Source organism: Oncorhynchus mykiss, chromosome 11 (assembly GCF_013265735.2).
Source record: "Oncorhynchus mykiss isolate Arlee chromosome 11, USDA_OmykA_1.1, whole genome shotgun sequence".
NCBI lineage: Eukaryota > Metazoa > Chordata > Actinopteri > Salmoniformes > Salmonidae > Oncorhynchus > Oncorhynchus mykiss.
The window spans coordinates 62409022-62427456 of NC_048575.1; the positions used below are offsets into that span (position 1 = coordinate 62409022).

The window sequence follows — 18435 nt, forward strand, 5'->3', positions numbered from 1 at the left end:
CAGTCTACTGCCAGTGTTTGTCAGAAACGGGCGTGGCTGAAATAGCCAAATACACTCATTTGAATGGGTGTCCACATACCTTTGGCCATGTAGTGTATAATTTATCAGTTTGAGGCCCCCCCATACTCCACTGGAGTGAACAGACCTCTTGTAGTGTCATGGCTAGAAGGGATCCAGCTTTTGTCAAATTAACTTCAGATTTGAACTTTTGTTGCAGGTTAGGAGAATTTACACAGCAGGTTAGGATAATTGCGTTAGGATAATTGCGTTAAGGTTAGGAAAATGTTTAAATGCAAAACATTTAAACTGTTCACGTTAATTTGACAAAAGCTGGATCTCTTCCCTAGTTTAATGTAACGTTAGCAGCCTATCATTTTCTTACGATAACAGCTATTGGCACATTTGGCACATTATCTCTTTAGATATCCTACTCCAAACTAAGACAACAGTCGCCACATATTCTCCATTGGAGACACTGACAGAGATTGTGAACCTAGCTACTGTATCCGTGTATCAGGCATCGACCTATATCAGCAGTACCAGTCTACAGACTAAGAAAGAATACGCTATGCTCTTTGTGGGCGGACCGACCCCGCGTTCAGGTTTACAGGAAATATGACTTTCAGGAAGTAGACTTTGAGAATTTTTTTCCCCCCAGCTACAGTAGTAAATCGAGAGAAAGTGAAGCTTACTTTCATGAACAAAAGTGTATGCTAGGTAGCTGCGTCTATCATTATCAAACTAACTTTTTTCGTTGGCCAAAGTCTACTTTTCAGGTAGGACTAATTTTACAGTCACTACTCACGAGAGAAAGGTGAGAGGTGCTCGCGGTAGTTGTGCTACATTACAGTAGCATCGGGGAAGCCTAATGCCAGCTGTAATCTTCTATAATGAGTGGAAAACAACTAGTAAGCTTGTAAAGTTTATAAACACAATATAAGCATACTTTTATTTTTTATAAATCGAAACAAACTATCCGCATGATACTGCTGTGCTGCTGCTTTATAAAGAATACACTTGATGTTCTCCTGTAGCCTGCTGACAATAAGTCTGGTCATTTCAGTGTTTATATAATGTAGCCTATTATGTATTCAGAGAGAACAGCTATGGATGTTGAGCTAGTAACACTGTCATTATAGGGCAAGTAGTAGCTGTAGTTACTTGTTACCATATATTTTGAAATCGTTGCTGCTCTGCTTGCCTTACCTTTCAGTGCCCCAATGGTCCAGACATGCGTTCGTTAGGCCTACATACAGTGTACATACAGGCTAATAATGCTGTAGTAAACATTTTTTCAGATCCTGTGTTGTTGTGTGGCTGAGGTCAGGACTATCTGAGGACCATGAGTCGCGTTCCCCTGCAGCAGCAGCAGAGCTGTGGCTCCTGGGAGCTGAAGGAACGCCTGGGGACCGGGGGCTTCGGGAATGTCACCCGATGGCAGAACAAGGTGCATAACTTTAACAGTAGCACACCATTCATGTGTGTATTTTGTTACCTATAACTTTTACCCTATTTTGTGTGTTTGCAAAAGTGCTATGCTATCATGTATGAGCATCCTAAGTGGTGGCATTTTTCATGTTTCATACTGTCATCAGATAGCCTACAACCTATGCTGCTGCATGCCTAGCAGAACCTATGGAGGCTCCCACATTAATATTTGATGTAATATTAAATTCCCTCATCATGAACGCTTTAAATGTAACTTACAGGAAATACACTCATCTTTATTCTGTGACCTGGTCCATAGAACTCTGCATCCTCCCTGGCCTATGACATCACACCTAGTCACAGGATGAGAGGGACATAGATGTACATTATTATAGCTACACCATTGGAACTTGTCCACACCCATTTAGTTAGCTCTTTCTGTCCTCTATCTGTGCACTGTCTATCTGTCTTTATGTCTGTATGCACAACTTTGTTTACTGGAAATGCTGCTCAGTGTTGTCTCAGGTGAATTCAGCTGAAAGGGCACAGTGGTAGTACTATGTGGACCCCTACCAACAATGGAGGTCAGTGGTAATGACAGTTAGCATTGTGTCAAATCCTTTCGCTGGCTCGTACTTTACATGCTTCATTGTCATAGATGTATGACCCCATCAGAGTTATGAAAAGGATGTTAATGTATTAAGAGCTTTAGACCTTTGTTCTCTCTGATTCCTAAATGTTCATTTATGTAACTTTATGTCTTTATTCAAATAGATTCAATGACCTTCCTCTCTCTGTGGTCCCTGAGGCTCTCATGCTTTGGCCTTTCAGCCACCTGTAGTCTATACTGCCTATAGTAGTCCAGAACTGCTCACTCCACTCCTGGAGAACAATGTCTGTGTGCTGGCTGGCCTCTGTCCCTCTTAGGGCTTGATCCCTTTCTCTAGGGACTGATCCAACTGTTAAAAACAAACTTGACAATTATCTCTTCTCTTTTGGTTTCCTACTTATGAAATGTACAAGACTTTAAAAGTAACATGTAATGCGCCACATTTATAAAATACATCAGTCAATTCATAAGAAAAAAACACATTTTTCAAAACACAGTTTGATGGAAACCCTAGGCTTTGTACAACGTTATAAGTTACATCAAGATTCAATCTTAATTCGCTCTAACTTTATGGAAAAAGGTTTATTACATAAATATATCACTCCTCTCATACTACCTAATGGGCAGTTTTATTTTAAATGTAGTACCCTGTTGGGGTTTGTTCATTGTTCCTTGTCAATCATTGGCTCATTGGTGAAATTATCATTCAGACAATATCTTTAATTATATAATTCAAAAACCTTTATTAATGCAATTGCATTAACAGAAGTTGACAACAGTTCTTCAAAATAGGAAAAGTCCCTAGTTATTTTATTGAGCCCGAAGTCCAGCCCTAGTGATGTCACTGCATATGTCATTACCTTCTACTCATCAGACCAAGCCCATGCATACACAGCTATACAAACTTGCAAGAGAGATACAATAGTTCCAGTGTTTTCTAAGGGCTAACCAGTAAATGTCCACTCCCCAAGCTGATTTATAGTGGAATGTCTGACTAGTCTCTTATCTCTTACACTCCCCTACACAGTTCTGTCTCAGTCACACATTTCTCAGACCGTTTCCTTATAAGAGGTAGAGACTAGAAAATAAACTGTGGAACAATATTAAACCTCTATAATAAATATATATACAGTGCCTTGCGAAAGTATTCGGCCCCCTTGCCACATTTCAGGCTTCAAACATAAAGATATAAAACTGTATTTTTTTGTGAAGAATCAACAACAAGTGGGACACAATCATGAAGTGGAACGACATTTATTGGATATTTCAAACTTTTTTAACAAATCAAAAACTGAAAAATTGGGCGTGCAAAATTATTCAGCCCCTTTAATTTCAGTGCAGCAAACTCTCTCCAGAAGTTCAGTGAGGATCTCTGAATGATCCAATGTTGACCTAAATGACTAATGATGATAAATACAATCCACCTGTGTGTAATCAAGTCTCCGTATAAATGCACTTGCACTGTGATAGTCTCAGAGGTCCGTTAAAAGCGCAGAGAGCATCATGAAGAACAAGAAACACACCAGGCAGGTCCGAGATACTGTTGTGAAGAAGTTTAAAGCCGGATTTGGATACAAAAAGATTTCCCAAGCTTTAAACATCCCATGGAGCACTGTGCAAGCGATAATATTGAAATGGAAGGAGTATCAGACCACTGCAAATCTACCAAGACCTGGCCGTCCCTCTAAACTTTCAGCTCATACAAGGAGAAGACTGATCAGAGATGCAGCCAAGAGGCCCATGATCACTCTGGATGAACTGCAGAGATCTACAGCTGAGGTGGGAGACTCTGTCCATAGGACAACAATCAGTTGTATATTGCACAAATCTGGCCTTTATGGAAGAGTGGCAAGAAGAAAGCCATTTCTTAAAGATATCCATAAAAGTGTTGTTTAAAGTTTGCCACAAGCCACCTGGGAGACACACCAAACATGTGGAAGAAGGTGCTCTGGTCAGATGAAACCAAAATTGAACTTTTTGGCAACAATGCAAAATGTTATGTTTGGCATAAAAGCAACACAGCTCATCACCCTGAACACACCATCCCCACTGTCAAACATGGTGGTGGCAGCATCATGGTTTGGGCCTGCTTTTCTTCAGCAGGGAGCCAAATACAGGACCATTCTGGAAGAAAACCTGATGGAGTCTGCAAAAGACTAAAGCAAAATCTACAATGGAATGGTTCAAAAATAAACATATCCAGGTGTTAGAATGGCCAAGTCAAAGTCCAGACCTGAATCCAATGGAGAATCTGTGGAAAGAACTGAAAACTGCTGTTCACAAATGCTCTCCATCCAACCTCACTGAGCTCGAGCTGTTTTGCAAGGAGGAATGGGAAAACATTTCAGTCTCTCGATGTGCAAAACTGATAGAGACATACCCCAAGCGACTTACAGCTGTAATCGCAGCAAAAGGTGGCGCTACAAAGTATTAACTTAAGGGGGCTGAATAATTTTGCACGCCCAATTTTTCAGTTTTTGATTTGTTAAAAAAGTTTGAAATATCCAATAAATGTCGTTCCACTTCATGATTGTGTCCCACTTGTTGTTGATTCTTCTCAAAAAAATACAGTTTTATATCTTTATGTTTGAAGCCTGAAATGTGGCAAAAGGTCGCAAAGTTCAAGGGGGCCGAATACTTTCGCAAGGCACTGTATTGATAATCTGTAGTCTAGGACCCTATAAATGTAAGGAGGGATGGTTCTTATAACCCCTCCCCTTCAATTAATACACCATAGCATAATCAATTATTATAATACATCAAACATTTGGTACAGCCACTATCATGACCCCAAGGTGAACCCCCAACAACCCGTACAGAGAATAATCCAATAAACGTTTTATAGTTACATCGTTAGGGTAAATTAACTTCTTGACGCTACCCATCCTGTTAGCGGGATCATTTTCGTCAGCAACCGCTGAATAGCATAGCACCACAGTCAAATAATATTACAACAAAAATATTCATATTCATGAAATCACAAGTGCAATATTGCAAAACACAGTTTAGCCTTTTGTTAATCCACCTGTCATCTCAGATTTTGAAATTATGCTTTACAGCGAAAGCAATCCAAGCATTTGTGTAAGTTTATCGATAGCATAGAAAAACATTATGTACACTAAGCATTAAGTAGCTAGGTCACGAAAATAAGAAAAGCAATCAAATTAATAGTTTACCTTTGATGATCTTCGGATGTTTTCACTCACGAGACTCCCAGTTACACAACAAATGTTATTTTTGTTCCATAAAGATTATTTTTATACCCAAAATACCGTTTGTTTGTCGCGTTATGTTCAGAAATCCACAGGAAAGAGCGTTCACGAAAACGCAGACGTATATTCCAAATAATATCCATAATGTCCACAGAAACATGTCAAACGTTATTTATAATTAATCCTCAGGTTGTTTTTAAAATATATATTCGATAATATATCAACCGGGTGTGTAGATTTTTCAATAACACTAGGAGAAACAATGGCCGCTTTACTCTGTAGCACAAAACTCACTCTGAGAGCCCCACCTATCCACTTACGCAATGTGAGCTTTCACGGTCATTTTTCAAAATAAAAGCCTGAAACTATGTCTAAAGACTGTTGACACCTTAGGGAAGCCATAGAAAAAGGAATCTGGTTGATATCCCTTTAAATGGAGCATAGGCATGCATAGGAACAGAGAGGTTTCAAAATAAGAGGCACTTCCTGATTGGATTTTCCTCAGGTTTTCGCTTGCAATATCAGTTCTGTTATACTCACAGACAATATTTTTACAGTTTTGGAAACTTTAGAGTGTTTTCTATCCCAATCTGACAATTATATGCATATTCTAGTTTCTGGGGCTGAGAAATAGGCAGTTTCAAATGGGTACGTTTTTTAGCCAAAAATGAAAATACTGCCCCCTACACGCAAAAGGTTAACCAAAAGTAGACACACTCCAATCAGTTTCTGAGACAATTGCCCAGACTTTGTAGACAGTTGAATAATGCTTAAACCTCATCTTTATCAAATAATCCATTAAAGGGACCAACTGAAAAACTACGTACGTCTACGTATGGGTTGTTTAAGTTGCATCTCATTATATTCCCAGTATTACTTTATCAAATCTCCAGTAATCGATTATACACACATACAATTCATCATATTTTCATATCTTCACAAAATCCATATAAAATGTAAGAAATTCTTATGTACTCACATCAACCATTCCATTTGCATTTTCAAGGACACTCCACAGCTACAAAGCAGCTCTCCAAGCAAACTCCCAGCTGAACCCCAAAAAATGTACATTTGTTTCCCGTATAATAACCAGCCCGTCATGGAATCCTCAACAGTTCTCTGACCTCCCAGAAACCACGGCAAAGTCTAAGCTCCCAGAAACTATAGACTTGCTGCTAACGTCCCTCTCTCAATACTGTCCAAGATATTCTATGATGGGCAGTGATGGACGGAACCCCAAAATAACATTATATGAACATTTATTAACCAAATTTCAATCATCTTAGTATACAAATGTTTATATCTTATTTACCCACTCACACAACTCTCATATCACATTCACACAGTACTGTTCACAAACACACATAATCAATATTTATATAACCTGCAGGAATATTTTCTTACATATGTACCTAACTATTTTAAACCATTTCATATCATTAACTTATCTACTAATTATTATTTATCTCAGGCTCACACAGAGCCTTCATGATCAACCACACATGATTGATCAAATGCTCACACAGAACATTACTAAATAACCATCCACACAGGATTGGTCAGACCACTCACACAGAATTGGTCAGATGTCCACACAGAACATCATTGAAAGGTTACCCACACAGAGTCAACCTATTGCACCCACACAGAACACTTCTACAATGTTTATCCACACAGGATTTTAAAACCTGACTATATGAACAGGGAAACCTATACCATTATCAAAAGATTGCCTAATTAGTGGTCCCAAAACTGGGTGTTGTAGCCACACTGGGATATCGCCTACTGCGATTACTATAGATTATCTTCCGTCTATCCAAATGTGCAAAACAACCTACAGAGTACCCATGTCTCCTATCTACCTTTTTAACATGGTCCCAAAAATCCTTTCTTACCTTGTATTTTCTAAGTACCAGGAATATCAAAAACAGGCACAATTACACCCAACAATTGCAACCCAGGGCATACCTGTTTTGCCGTAATTTAAAAAAAAAACATTTAAAGTCAGATGCCTCGCAAGGCGTCACCTGCACTCTCGTTCTTCGTTCAATACATTAACCTCACCAGTCCTACTGTCATCAAGCCATTGCCACGGATCTGGACTTTTGGTAGCCCGCAACTGGCTAATTAACAATCATGTCCAAGGATATCTCACTTAAGAACACTCTCATCAACTCAACTCAGTCCTGTTTAGTTACCCCAGCTGTGGCCCTCTTAAGGAAGACCTCGCTCTGAGTGTACAGGGGCATTTGTTATTTTTTAAATTTTTAAATTTTTTCTTATCTTTTTATCACTTAAACGTTCAGTTAATGTCTAATTAGTACTATTAATTCTGTGCACTTTCAAGTTCAATTATTGAAAGAAACCCGTCTCATCCTTAATTCAATTCTGTTCGAGATGATGTATCCATTCTGCTGACGCTCTCAGCCAGGTGGGGATCTGATCTGCTCCAAATAGTGGAGAGTGGCTTTCCCCTGGTTGCATCTAATGCATCTAATTAAGTTTATGCATCTAATTAAGTTTATCATTGCATCCTCGCCGCCAAAATTGTGGTGGAATTATTGTAATCAAAAGGAGAGACTTCTAGATTTCTTCAAAACAATCTAACTTTATTATTTAATTAGTGCAGTAATGGAGCTGGTTGGTAACCACCCCTAGAGGTGATCACTGAGAACTCAACAAGCTGGTTTGAGCCAAAGCATTTTATAGCAAAGTCCATCCTCCTTCAGTCTACATGAGAAACAACAGATGTATGGAATGGGTTAAGATTTGTATGAAATATACTTATAATTCACAGCAGACAGTATCTCATTGTGTAGAGACCAGGGTCTGGCTCTGGAGTCATCTCTCCCTGGTACCGTATAGAACAGAAACATTAACTAATGCTCTGGAATGCGGTATCACCCAAAGACATCGTAAATCTTCAGAGGCCCATCCTCAGTAGAACACACACAGATGAGTGTTCTTACAACCCCTTATTCTGTTGCATAAAACAGCCATTTGATGCAATAACAGTATTATAACATAATCTTGTAATTTCCACCATACTTTCCACTAGCTCTGTGCAGGCCAGTCAAGTTCTTCCACACTGATCTCGACAAACCATTTCTGTATGGACCTCGCCTTTGTGCACAGAGGCATTGTTATGCTAAAACAGGAAAGGGCCTTCCCCAAACTGTTGCCACAAAGTTTGAAGCACAGAATTGTATAGAACGCCATTCTATGCTGTAGAGTTAAGATTTCACCATGAAAAAACGGCCCCAGACCATTATTCCTCCTCCACCAAACCTTATAGTTGGCACTGTGCATTCTGGCAGTAGTGTTCTCTTGGCCTCCATCAATCCCAGATTTGTCCGTCAGATTGCCAGATGGTGAAGCGTGATTCATCACTCCAGAAAACGTGTTTCCAAGCTTTACACGACTCCAGCCGACGCTTGGCATTGCGCATGATGATCTTAGGCTTATGTGCAGCTGCTTGGCCATGGAAACCCATTTCATGAAGCACCTGACGAACAGTTCTGGTGCTGACGTTGCTTCCAGAGTTAGTGAGTGTTGCAAATGAGGACAGACGCGTTACATGCTTCAGCACTCTGTGGTCCCGTTCTGTGAGCTTGTGTGGCCTACCACTTCGCGTCTGAGTTGTTGTTGCTCCAATACGTTTCCACATCACAATAACAGCACTTACAGTTGACCGGTGCAGCTCTAGCAGGGCAGAAATTTGACATACTGACTTGTTGGAAAGGTGGCATCCTATGACAGTGCCACATTTGAAAGTCACTGAGCTTCAGTAAAGCCATTCTACTGCCAATGTTTGTCTATGGAGATTGCATAGCTGTGTCCTCAATTTTATACACCTGTCAGCAACGGGTGGGTTTGAAATAGCCAAATCCACTAATTTGAGGGGGTGTTCACATACGTTTGTATGTATAGTGTAACTTCGGTCTGTCGTAGGAAGTGGAGGGACGGGCATGATGGGCTATGGCATTGTGTTAATGGGACTTCCTCTGCTACTTTCTGAATCACTGGTGATGATTCTATCCGTTACTTCCTGGATTGTTGAGGATAACATCATAATACCCAAAATAAACAATAAGCTGGTCGTACAGCTCATTATGTTTTGCCCAGAGTTGAAGTGTTACAGTGAAAAAGTATGTGAACCCTTTGGAATTACCTGGATTTCTGCATGAATTGGTCATCAAATTTGATCTGATCTTCATCTATGTCACAATAGACAAACATAGTGTGCTTAAATTAATAGCACACAAATTATTGTATTTTTCTTGTCTCTATTGAATACATAATTTAAACATTCACAGTGTAGGTTGGAAAAAGTATGTGAACCCCTAGGCTAATGACTTCTCCAAAAGCTAATTGGAGTAAGCTAACTTGGAGTCCAATCAATGAGACGAGATTGGAGATGTTGGTTAGAGCTGCCTTGCCCTAAAAAAAAACCTCACAAAATTTGAGTTTGCTATTCACAAGAAACATTGCCTGATGTGAACCATGCCTCGAACAAAAGAGATCTCCGAAGACCTAAGATTAAGAATTGTTAACTTGCATAAAGCTGGAAAGGTTTACAAATGATCTCTAAAAGCCTTGATGTCATTAGTCCACGTTAAGACAAATGGTCTATAAATGGAGCAAGCTCAGCACTGTTGCTACTCTCCCTAGGAGTGGCCGTCCTGCAAAGACGACTGCAAGAGCACAGCACAGAAAGCTCAATGAGGTTAAGAAGAATCCTCGAGTGTCAGCTAAAGACTTACAGAAATTTCTGGAACATGCTAACATCTCTGTTGATGAGTCTACGATACGTAAAACACTAAACAAGAATGGTGTTCATGGGAGGACACCACGAAAGAAGCCACTGCTGTCAAAAAAAAACATTGCTGCACGTCTGAAGTTTGCAAAAGTGCACCTGGATGTTCGACAGTGCTACTGGCAAAATATTCTGTGGACAGATGAAACAACAGTTTAGTTGTTTGGAAGGAACACACAATGTGTAGAGAAATGTGTAGAGAAAAAAAAGGCACAGCACACCAACATCAAAACCTCAACCCAACTGTAAAGTATGGTGGAGGGAGCATCATGGTTTGGAGCTGCAGCTTTGCTGCCTCAGGGCCTGGACAGCTTGCTATCGTCAACGGAAAAATGAATTCCCAAGTTCATCAAGACATTTTGCAGGAGAATGTTAGGCTATCTGTCCGCCAGTTAAAGCTCAACAATAGTTGGGTGATGCAACAGGACAACGACCCAAAACACAGAAGTAAACCAACAACAGAATGGAACAGAAGAAAATGTGCCTTCTGGAGTGGCCCAGTCAGTCCTGACCTCAACCGGATTGGGCGGCAGGGTAGCCTAGTGGTTAGAGCGTTGGACTAGCAGCCGAAAGGTTGCAAGTTCAAATCCCCGACAAATCTGTCGTTCTGCTCCTGAACAGGCAGTTAACCCACTGTTCCTAGGCCGTCATTGAAAATAAGAATTTGTTCTTAACTGACTTGCCTAGTTAAGTAAAGGTAAACATAAAAAATAAAAAAAAGATGCTGTGGCATGACCTCAAGAGAGCAGTTCACACCAGACATCCCAAGAATATTGCTGAACTGAAACAGTTTTGTAAAGAGGAATGGTCCAAAATTCCTCCTGACTGTTGAGGTCTGATCCGCAACTACAGAAAAAATTTGGTTGAGGTTATTGCTGCCAAAGGTGGATCAACCAGTTAGTCAAGGGTTCACATACTTTTCCCACCCTGCACTGTGAATGTTTACATGGTGTGTTCAATAAAGACATGAAAACGTATAATTGTTTGTGTGTTATTAGTTTAACCTCACTAGGGTACGTGGGACACTAGCATCCCACCTGGCACACATCCAGTGAAATTGCAGAGCGCCAAATTCAAAAACAGAAATACTAATTATGAAAATTCGCAAAACATACAAGTGTTATACATCGTTTTAAAGATTAACCTATTCTTAATCCAACCACGGTGTCAGATTTCAAAAAGGCTTTACGGCAAAAGCATACCATACGATAATTTGAGAACAGTGCCCAGCAGACAAATCATTACAAACAGTAACAAGCCAAGTAGAGGAGTTACTCAAGTCAGAAATAGTGATAAAATGTATCACTTACCTTTGATGATCTTCATATGGTTGCACTCACAAGACTCCCATTTACTCAATAAATGTTTGTTTTATTCAATAAAGTCCATGTTTATATCCAAAAACCTCTGTTTTGTTCAGTAATCCACAGGCTCAAATGCAGTCACAACAGGCAGATGAAAAATTTAAATAGTATCCGTAAAGTTCGTAGAAACATGTCAAACGATGTTTATAATCAATCCCCAGGTCATAATAATCAATAATATTTCAATCGGACAATAATGTTGTCAATTTAAAAGTAAGGCACGCTCTCGGTCATGCGCATGAAAAAGCTCTGGGACACTGAATGGTCCACTCATTCAGAGTGGTCTTACTCCTTCATTTTTCAGAATACAAGACTGAAACAATTTCTAAAGTCTGTTGACATCTAGTGGAAGCCATAGGAAGTGAGTCCTAAGTCAATGGATACTGTAATGGCATTCGATAGAAAACTACAAACATAAAAAAAATCCCACTTCCTGGATGGATTTTTCTCAGGTTTTCGTCTGCCAAGTCAGTTCTGTTATACTCACAGACATTATTTGAACAGTTTTGGAAACTTTAGAGTGTTTTCTATCCAAATTGTACCTATTATATGCATATCCTAGCTTCTGGGCCTGAGTAGCAGGCAGTTTACTTTGGGCATGCTTTTCATCCGGAAGTGAAAATGGTGCCCCCGACCCTAGTGAAGTTAAGCAGACTGTGTTTGTCTACTGTTGTGATCTAGATGAAGATTAGATCAAATTGTATGACCAATTTATGCAGAAATCCAGGTATTTCCAAAGGGTTCACATACTTTTTCTTGACACTGAAATTGATTAATGTGGCTATTATACTTCTGACAGGCTTTACGCTGCCTCTTACGCTTTACGTTGTGTCAGGCCTGTCTCTTTCTGTGTACTGTGTGTATGTATTGTAACAGCATTGTAATAGTGTTAGTGTGTGTGTGTGTGTGTGTGTCTAATCCTACCTGTGTGTTGTTGTGTAGGACACAGAGGAGCAGATAGCCATTAAGCAGTGTCGTCAGGAGCTGAGTGAGAGGAACAGAGAACGCTGGTGTTTGGAGATACAGATCATGAAGAGGTGAGAGACTTTTATGTCTACGAAAACGTTTTCTTATAATTTAGCGATTTTAAGGGATTTGCATGGTGCGAACAGTATGGCAATGGGTCCACTTAGCTTTACAGTGGGTTTAGGTTTAGCTGTAGACCAATCCATATGGGTCATATCTGCCAACTCAGCAGGGGAAGGGATATGGATGACTATGTAGTACATTAAGACAGGAGGTTTGGCAGTGTGAATCCAACAAATTAGGCTTATTACCAAATCACCAATTGGGATTACGTTACGATAATCCCATTTGAGCCTATTTTACTCACAGCATCACTCAATATTACTCAGCATCACTCATACGCTGCTGCTACTCTGTTTATTATAAATCCTGATTGCCTAGTCACATTTACGCCTACCCACATGTACATGTTGTATTCCCTCAATTACCTCATACCCCTGCACATTGACTCGGTACTGGTACTCCTTGTACGGTGCATTCGGAAAGTATTCAGACCCCTTTAGTTTTTCTACATTTTGTTACGTTACAGCCTTATTCTAAAATGGATTCAATAGTTTTTTTCCCTCATCAATCTACACACAATACCCCATAATGACAAAGCAAAAACTGCTTTTTAGACATTTTTGTCAATTTGTTTTGTTGCCACTCTAGGGGCAGTATTTTCATTATTGGAAAAAAAAACGTTCCCGTTTTAAACGGGATATTTTGTCAGGAAAAGATGCTAGAATATGCATCTAATTGACAGCTTTGGATAGAAAACACTCAAGTTTCCAAAACTGTAAAGATATTGTCTGTGAGTATAACAGAACTGATGTTGCAGGCGAAAGCCTGAGAAAAATCCAATCCGGAAGTGCCCCATATTTTGAAAGCGCTGCGTTCCAATGAGTCCCTATTGAGCTGTGAATGTGCTATCAACCAGCTTACGCTTTCTACGTATTCCCCAAGGTGTCTAAAGCATTGTGACGTAGTTTTACGCATTTATGTTGAAGAATAGCCGTAGGCGGCTACATTGCGTAAGTGGTCACCTGATGGCTCCCAGGGTGACTCTGTAAAATACAGAGGTAGCCATTACTCCAATCGGTCCTACAGAAAAATGAATTGTCCCGACATATTATCGAATAGATATTAGAAAAACACCATGAGGGTTGATTATAAACAACGCTTGCCATGTTTCTGTCGATATTATGGAGCTAATTTGGAATATTTTTCGCCGTTTTCGTGACTGCAATTTCCGGGCGATTTCTCAGCCAAACGTGAAGAACAAACGGAGCTATTTCGTCTACAAAAATAATATTTAGGGAAAAAATGAACTTTTACTATCTACCTGGGAGTCTCGTGAGTGAAAACATCCGAAGTTCATCAAAGGTAAACGATTTAATTTGATTGCTTTTCTGATTTCCGTGACAAGGTTGCCTGCTGCTAGCAAGGCATAATGCTATGCTAGGCTATAATAAACTTACACAAATGCTTGTCTAGCTTTGGCTGTAAAGCATATTTTGAAAATCTGAGATGACAGGGTGATTAACAAAAGGCTAAGCTGTGTCTCAATATATTTAATTCGTGATTTTCATGAATAGGAATATTTTCTAGGGATATTTATGTCCGTTGCGTTGTGCTAATTAGTGTCAGGCGATGATTACGCTCCCGCATGCGGGATGGGGAGTCAGTAGAGGTTTTAAAAAACATAAATATCACATTTACATAAGTATTGAGATTTACATAAGTCTTTATTCAGTACTTTGTTGAAGGACCTTTGGCAGTGATTAAAGCCTCGAGTCTTCTTGGGTATGACGCTACAAGCTTAAGTTGACACACCTATATTTGGGGAGTTTCTCTGCAGATCCTCTCAAGCTCTGTCAGGTTGGATGGGGAGCGTCGCTGCACAGCTATTTTCAGGTCTCCAGAGATGTTCGATCGGGTTCAAGTCCGGGCTCTGGCTGGACCACTCAAGGACATTCAGAGACTTGTCCCAAAGCCACTCCTGCATTGTCGTAGCTGTGTGCTTAGGGTTGTTGTCCTGTTGGAAAGTGAACTTTCACCCCAGTTTGAGGCCCTGAGCGCTCTGGAGCATCAAGGATCTCTCAGTACTTTCTCTGTATCTTTCCCTCAATACTGACTAGTCTCCAGTTCCTGCCGCTGAAATGGTGCCACCACCATGCTTCACTGTAGGGATGGTGCCAGGTTTCCTTCAGACGTGACGCTTGGCATTCAGGCCAAAGAGTTCACGCTTGGTTTCATCAGACCAGAGAATCTTGTTTCTCATGGTCTGAGAGTCCTTTAGGTGCCTTTTGGCAAACTCCAAGCAGGCTGTGATGTGCCTTTTACTGAGGAGAGATTTCCACCTGGCCACTCTACCATAAAGGCCTAATTGGTGGAGTGCTGCAGAGATGGTTGTCCTTCTGGAAGGTTCTCCCATCTCCACATATGAACTCTAGAGCTCTGTCAGAGTGACCATCGGGTTATTGGTCATCATCCTGACCAAGGCCCTTCTCCCCCAATTTCTCAGTTTGGCCGGCACCAATCAAGTTATAGAAACATCTCAAGGATTATCAATTGAAACAGGATGCACCTGAGCTCAATTTCAAGTCTCATAGCAAAGGGTTTGAATACTTATGTAATAAATGTATTCTTTCTTTCATTTTTGATAAATTTGTCAAAAAAAATGTAAAACCTGTTTTCACTTTGTCATTATGGGGTATTGTGTGTAGATTGATGAGAGAAAACATGTGTTTAATCCATTATAGAATAAGGGTGTCAAGTAACAAAATGTGGAAAGAGTCAAGGGGTCTGAGTACTTTCCAAATGCACTGTATATAGCCTCATTATTGTGTTACCATCTCCTTTTTTATTTACAAAATATTTGTAGTACTTTTTAACTCTGCATTGTTGGGAATGGGTTCTTGTATTTGGCGCATTTTATTTGATTTCTTTGTAAGGAACATTCAGGGAGATTTGCATTTTTCACAATGCCTATTTGCTTTGTTCTCTCTGCTATTAACGTCCTTGTCACACCCTGACCTTAGAGATCCTTTTAAATCTCTATTTGGTTAGGTCAGGGTGTGATTAGGGTGGGCAATCTATGTTTTCTATTTCTTTGTTGGCCGGGTATGGTTTCCAATCAGAGGCTGCTGTCTATCGTTGTCTCTGATTGGGGATCATACTTAGGCAGCCTTTTTCCACCTGTAGTTTTTGGGATCTTATTTTTGGTACCATGCTGTTTAGCCCTACTAGACGTTACGTTTTTTTTGTATTTTTTTTTTCTTCTTCTGTGTTCAATTAATAAATAAAAATGTAAGCCTACCACGCTACACCTTGGTCCGATCCTTCCATCGACGAACGTAACAGAAGATCCCACCACAAACGGACCAAGCAGCGTGGCCAGGAGGAGCAGACATCCTGGACATGAGAGGATATCCTGGATGGTAAGGGATCCTGGATGTGGGAGGACGACACCGGGGTTCGCGACCACGACGGAAACCCAAGAGGCAGCTCCCAAAAATTTGGGGGAGGGGCACACGTGGTGGTTGGCGGAGCCAGGGTTAGAACCAGAGCCAACTCCCCGTGCTCACCGTGGGGAGCGTGATACCGGGCAGGCACCATGTTTTGCGGTGATGCGGACTGTGTCTCCAGTACGCATCCACAGCCCGGTGCGTGCTGTGCCAGCTCCCCGCACTTGCCATGCGAAAGTGGGCCTCTGTCCAGGATAGGTGGTGCCGGCTCAGCGCACCTGGTCTCCAGTGCGCCTCCACGGCCCAGTATATCCTGCGCCGGCCAGACCGTGTCTCCAGTGCGCCTTCACAGCCCAGTGCGTCCTGTGCCAGTTCCCCGCACTTGCCATGCGAAGGTGGTCCTTTGTCCAGGACGCGTTGTGCCAGCTCTACGCTCCAGACCTCCAGTGCGCCTCCACGGTCCAGTATATCCTCTGCCAGCTCCATGCACCCGGCCTCCAGTGTGGTACGTCCTAAGCCTGCTCCACGAAGCACGAAGCCTCCAGTGATGATCCATCGCACGATGCCTCTAGTGATGATCCATGGCCCGGAGCCTCCAGTGACGGTCGGCGGTCCAGAGCCTCCAGCGATGGTCGGCGGTCCAGAGCCTCCAGCGACGGTTTCCAGTCCGGAGCCTCATGCGACGGTTCCCAGTCCGGAGCCTCATGCGACGGTTCCCAGTCCGGAGCCTACAGCGACGGTTCCCAGTCCGGAGCCTCATGCGACGGTTCCCAGTCCGGAGCCTCATGCGACGGTTCCCAGTCCGGAGCCTCATGCGACGGTTCCCAGTCCGGAGCCTCATGCGACGGTTCCCAGTCCGGAGCCTCCAGCGACGGTTTCCAGTCCGGAGCCTCATGCGACGGTTCCCAGTCCGGAGCCTCATGCGACGGTTCCCAGTCCGGAGCCTCCAGCGACGGTTTCCAGTCCGGAGCCTACAGCGACGGTTCCCAGTCCGGAGCCTCCAGCGACGGTTCCCAGTCCGGAGCCTCCAGCAAGGGTTCCCAGTCCGGAGCCTTCTGCGACGATCTACGGTCCGGAGTCCCCGGCGAAGATCTACTGTCCGCAGTCCCCGGCGACGATCTACGGTCCGGAGTCGCCGACGACGATCTACAGTCCGGAGTCCCCGGCGATGATCCACGGTTTGGAGCTTCCGCCGACGATCCCCGCACCAGAGGTGCCATCAAAGTCGGCTGAGCCACGAGCAGAGCGGGGTCTGCGTCCCGCACCGGAGCCGCCACCAAGGGTAGATGTACTGGGGGGGGGGGGGGTGTACTGTCACGCCTTGACCTTAGAGATCCTTTAAATTCTCTATTTGGTTAGGTCAGGGTGTGACTCGGGTGGGCAATCTATGTTTTTTATTTCTTTGATGGCCCGGGTATGGTTCCCAATCAGAGGCAGCTGTCTATCGTTGTCTCTGATTGGGGATCATACTTAGGCAGCCTTTTTCCACCTGTAGAGTGTGGGATCTTGTTTTTGGTATTGTGCTGTTTAGCCCTTTTTTCGGTGTTCATTTAATAAATGAAAATGTACGCCTACCACGCTGCACCTTGGTCCGATCCTTCCATCGACGAACGTAACAATCCTGCCGCAACTTCCCTTCTGTTGTAGAGACAGGCCACATAAGATGTCACGGGCACATTCCATGACACTGACACTTGTTATGTCTCTGGGTTCTGTGTTGGTCATTTGGCATAGGATAGGTAGTGTTCCACCAACTCAGCTTTGCTGTGATGCCAGTGGTACTCCTGTTGGTGAGTGGCACTGTGTGTGGGGGTGTGACGATTATGTCTTGGTGTCAGATGGGGTGTGAAGGGGGGGGATAATTCTTGGTGTCAAGTTAGGTGTGGGTGTGGAGAGGTAATTTGTAAGTGTGTGTACTTTAGTATGTATGTGTGAGAGAGAATGGGTGTGAGGACTTCTTGTTATCAGGTCATGCTTTAACGAGTGTGTTGTTGTCAGACAGACGTGGTCTCAAACACAACCCTCTCTTGCACCCACACACACCGTCCTAGCTTTGCCCATGCAGAGTTTAAACCCAGGTTGCCAAGAATCGTATCAATGTAATAACATCAGATTTTCAGCCAAGGTCAACAGAAGCCCTTAGATGTTGAGTCAAAGTCTGCCTCAGGTTTTTGTGTGTGTGTGTGTGTGTGTGTGTGTGTGTGTGTGTGCAGTCCAGGCATGAAAGCCTTTGATAGAGTCACACTTTTACAGAAAGCTTATAACGCCTCACACACACCCCACTACATCATACATTTACAGACACCCCATAACTGCACACCCTGCCCAGCGGAGGCCAGCTAACCTTACAGAAGTCACTAGGGAGAAGAGGGAGAGACGTTCCATATCCAGTCATACCTTTTTCACTATACTGCCTCTCCGTTTCCAGTGTTGATGGGTTGTTATGGTATTCTGATCATGTTTGGTTTAGCAATCAAGTTACTTCTCAGACTACCATTATGTGACTAAAACACAATGACTGTACATTGTC

General features: G+C 42.3%; 1 protein-coding gene across 3 annotated transcripts in view; it reads left to right on the forward strand.

Moving 5' to 3' along the window:
* Positions 1-596: 596 nt before the first annotated feature.
* ikbkb (inhibitor of nuclear factor kappa B kinase subunit beta) overlaps positions 597-18435 on the forward strand; it is a 35235-nt gene continuing 17396 nt past the window's right edge. Inside the window, exons 1-3 of one of the 3 annotated variants that reach the window (XM_036936068.1) lie at positions 597-908; positions 1299-1447; positions 12373-12467. In XM_036936068.1, coding sequence (XP_036791963.1) covers positions 1343-1447; positions 12373-12467 — 200 coding nt within the window. In that variant the 5' untranslated portion in view covers positions 597-908; positions 1299-1342. The remainder of the gene's footprint in view (positions 909-1298; positions 1448-12372; positions 12468-18435) is intronic. The other 2 variants (XM_036936066.1, XM_036936065.1) reach the window with 2 other exon arrangements.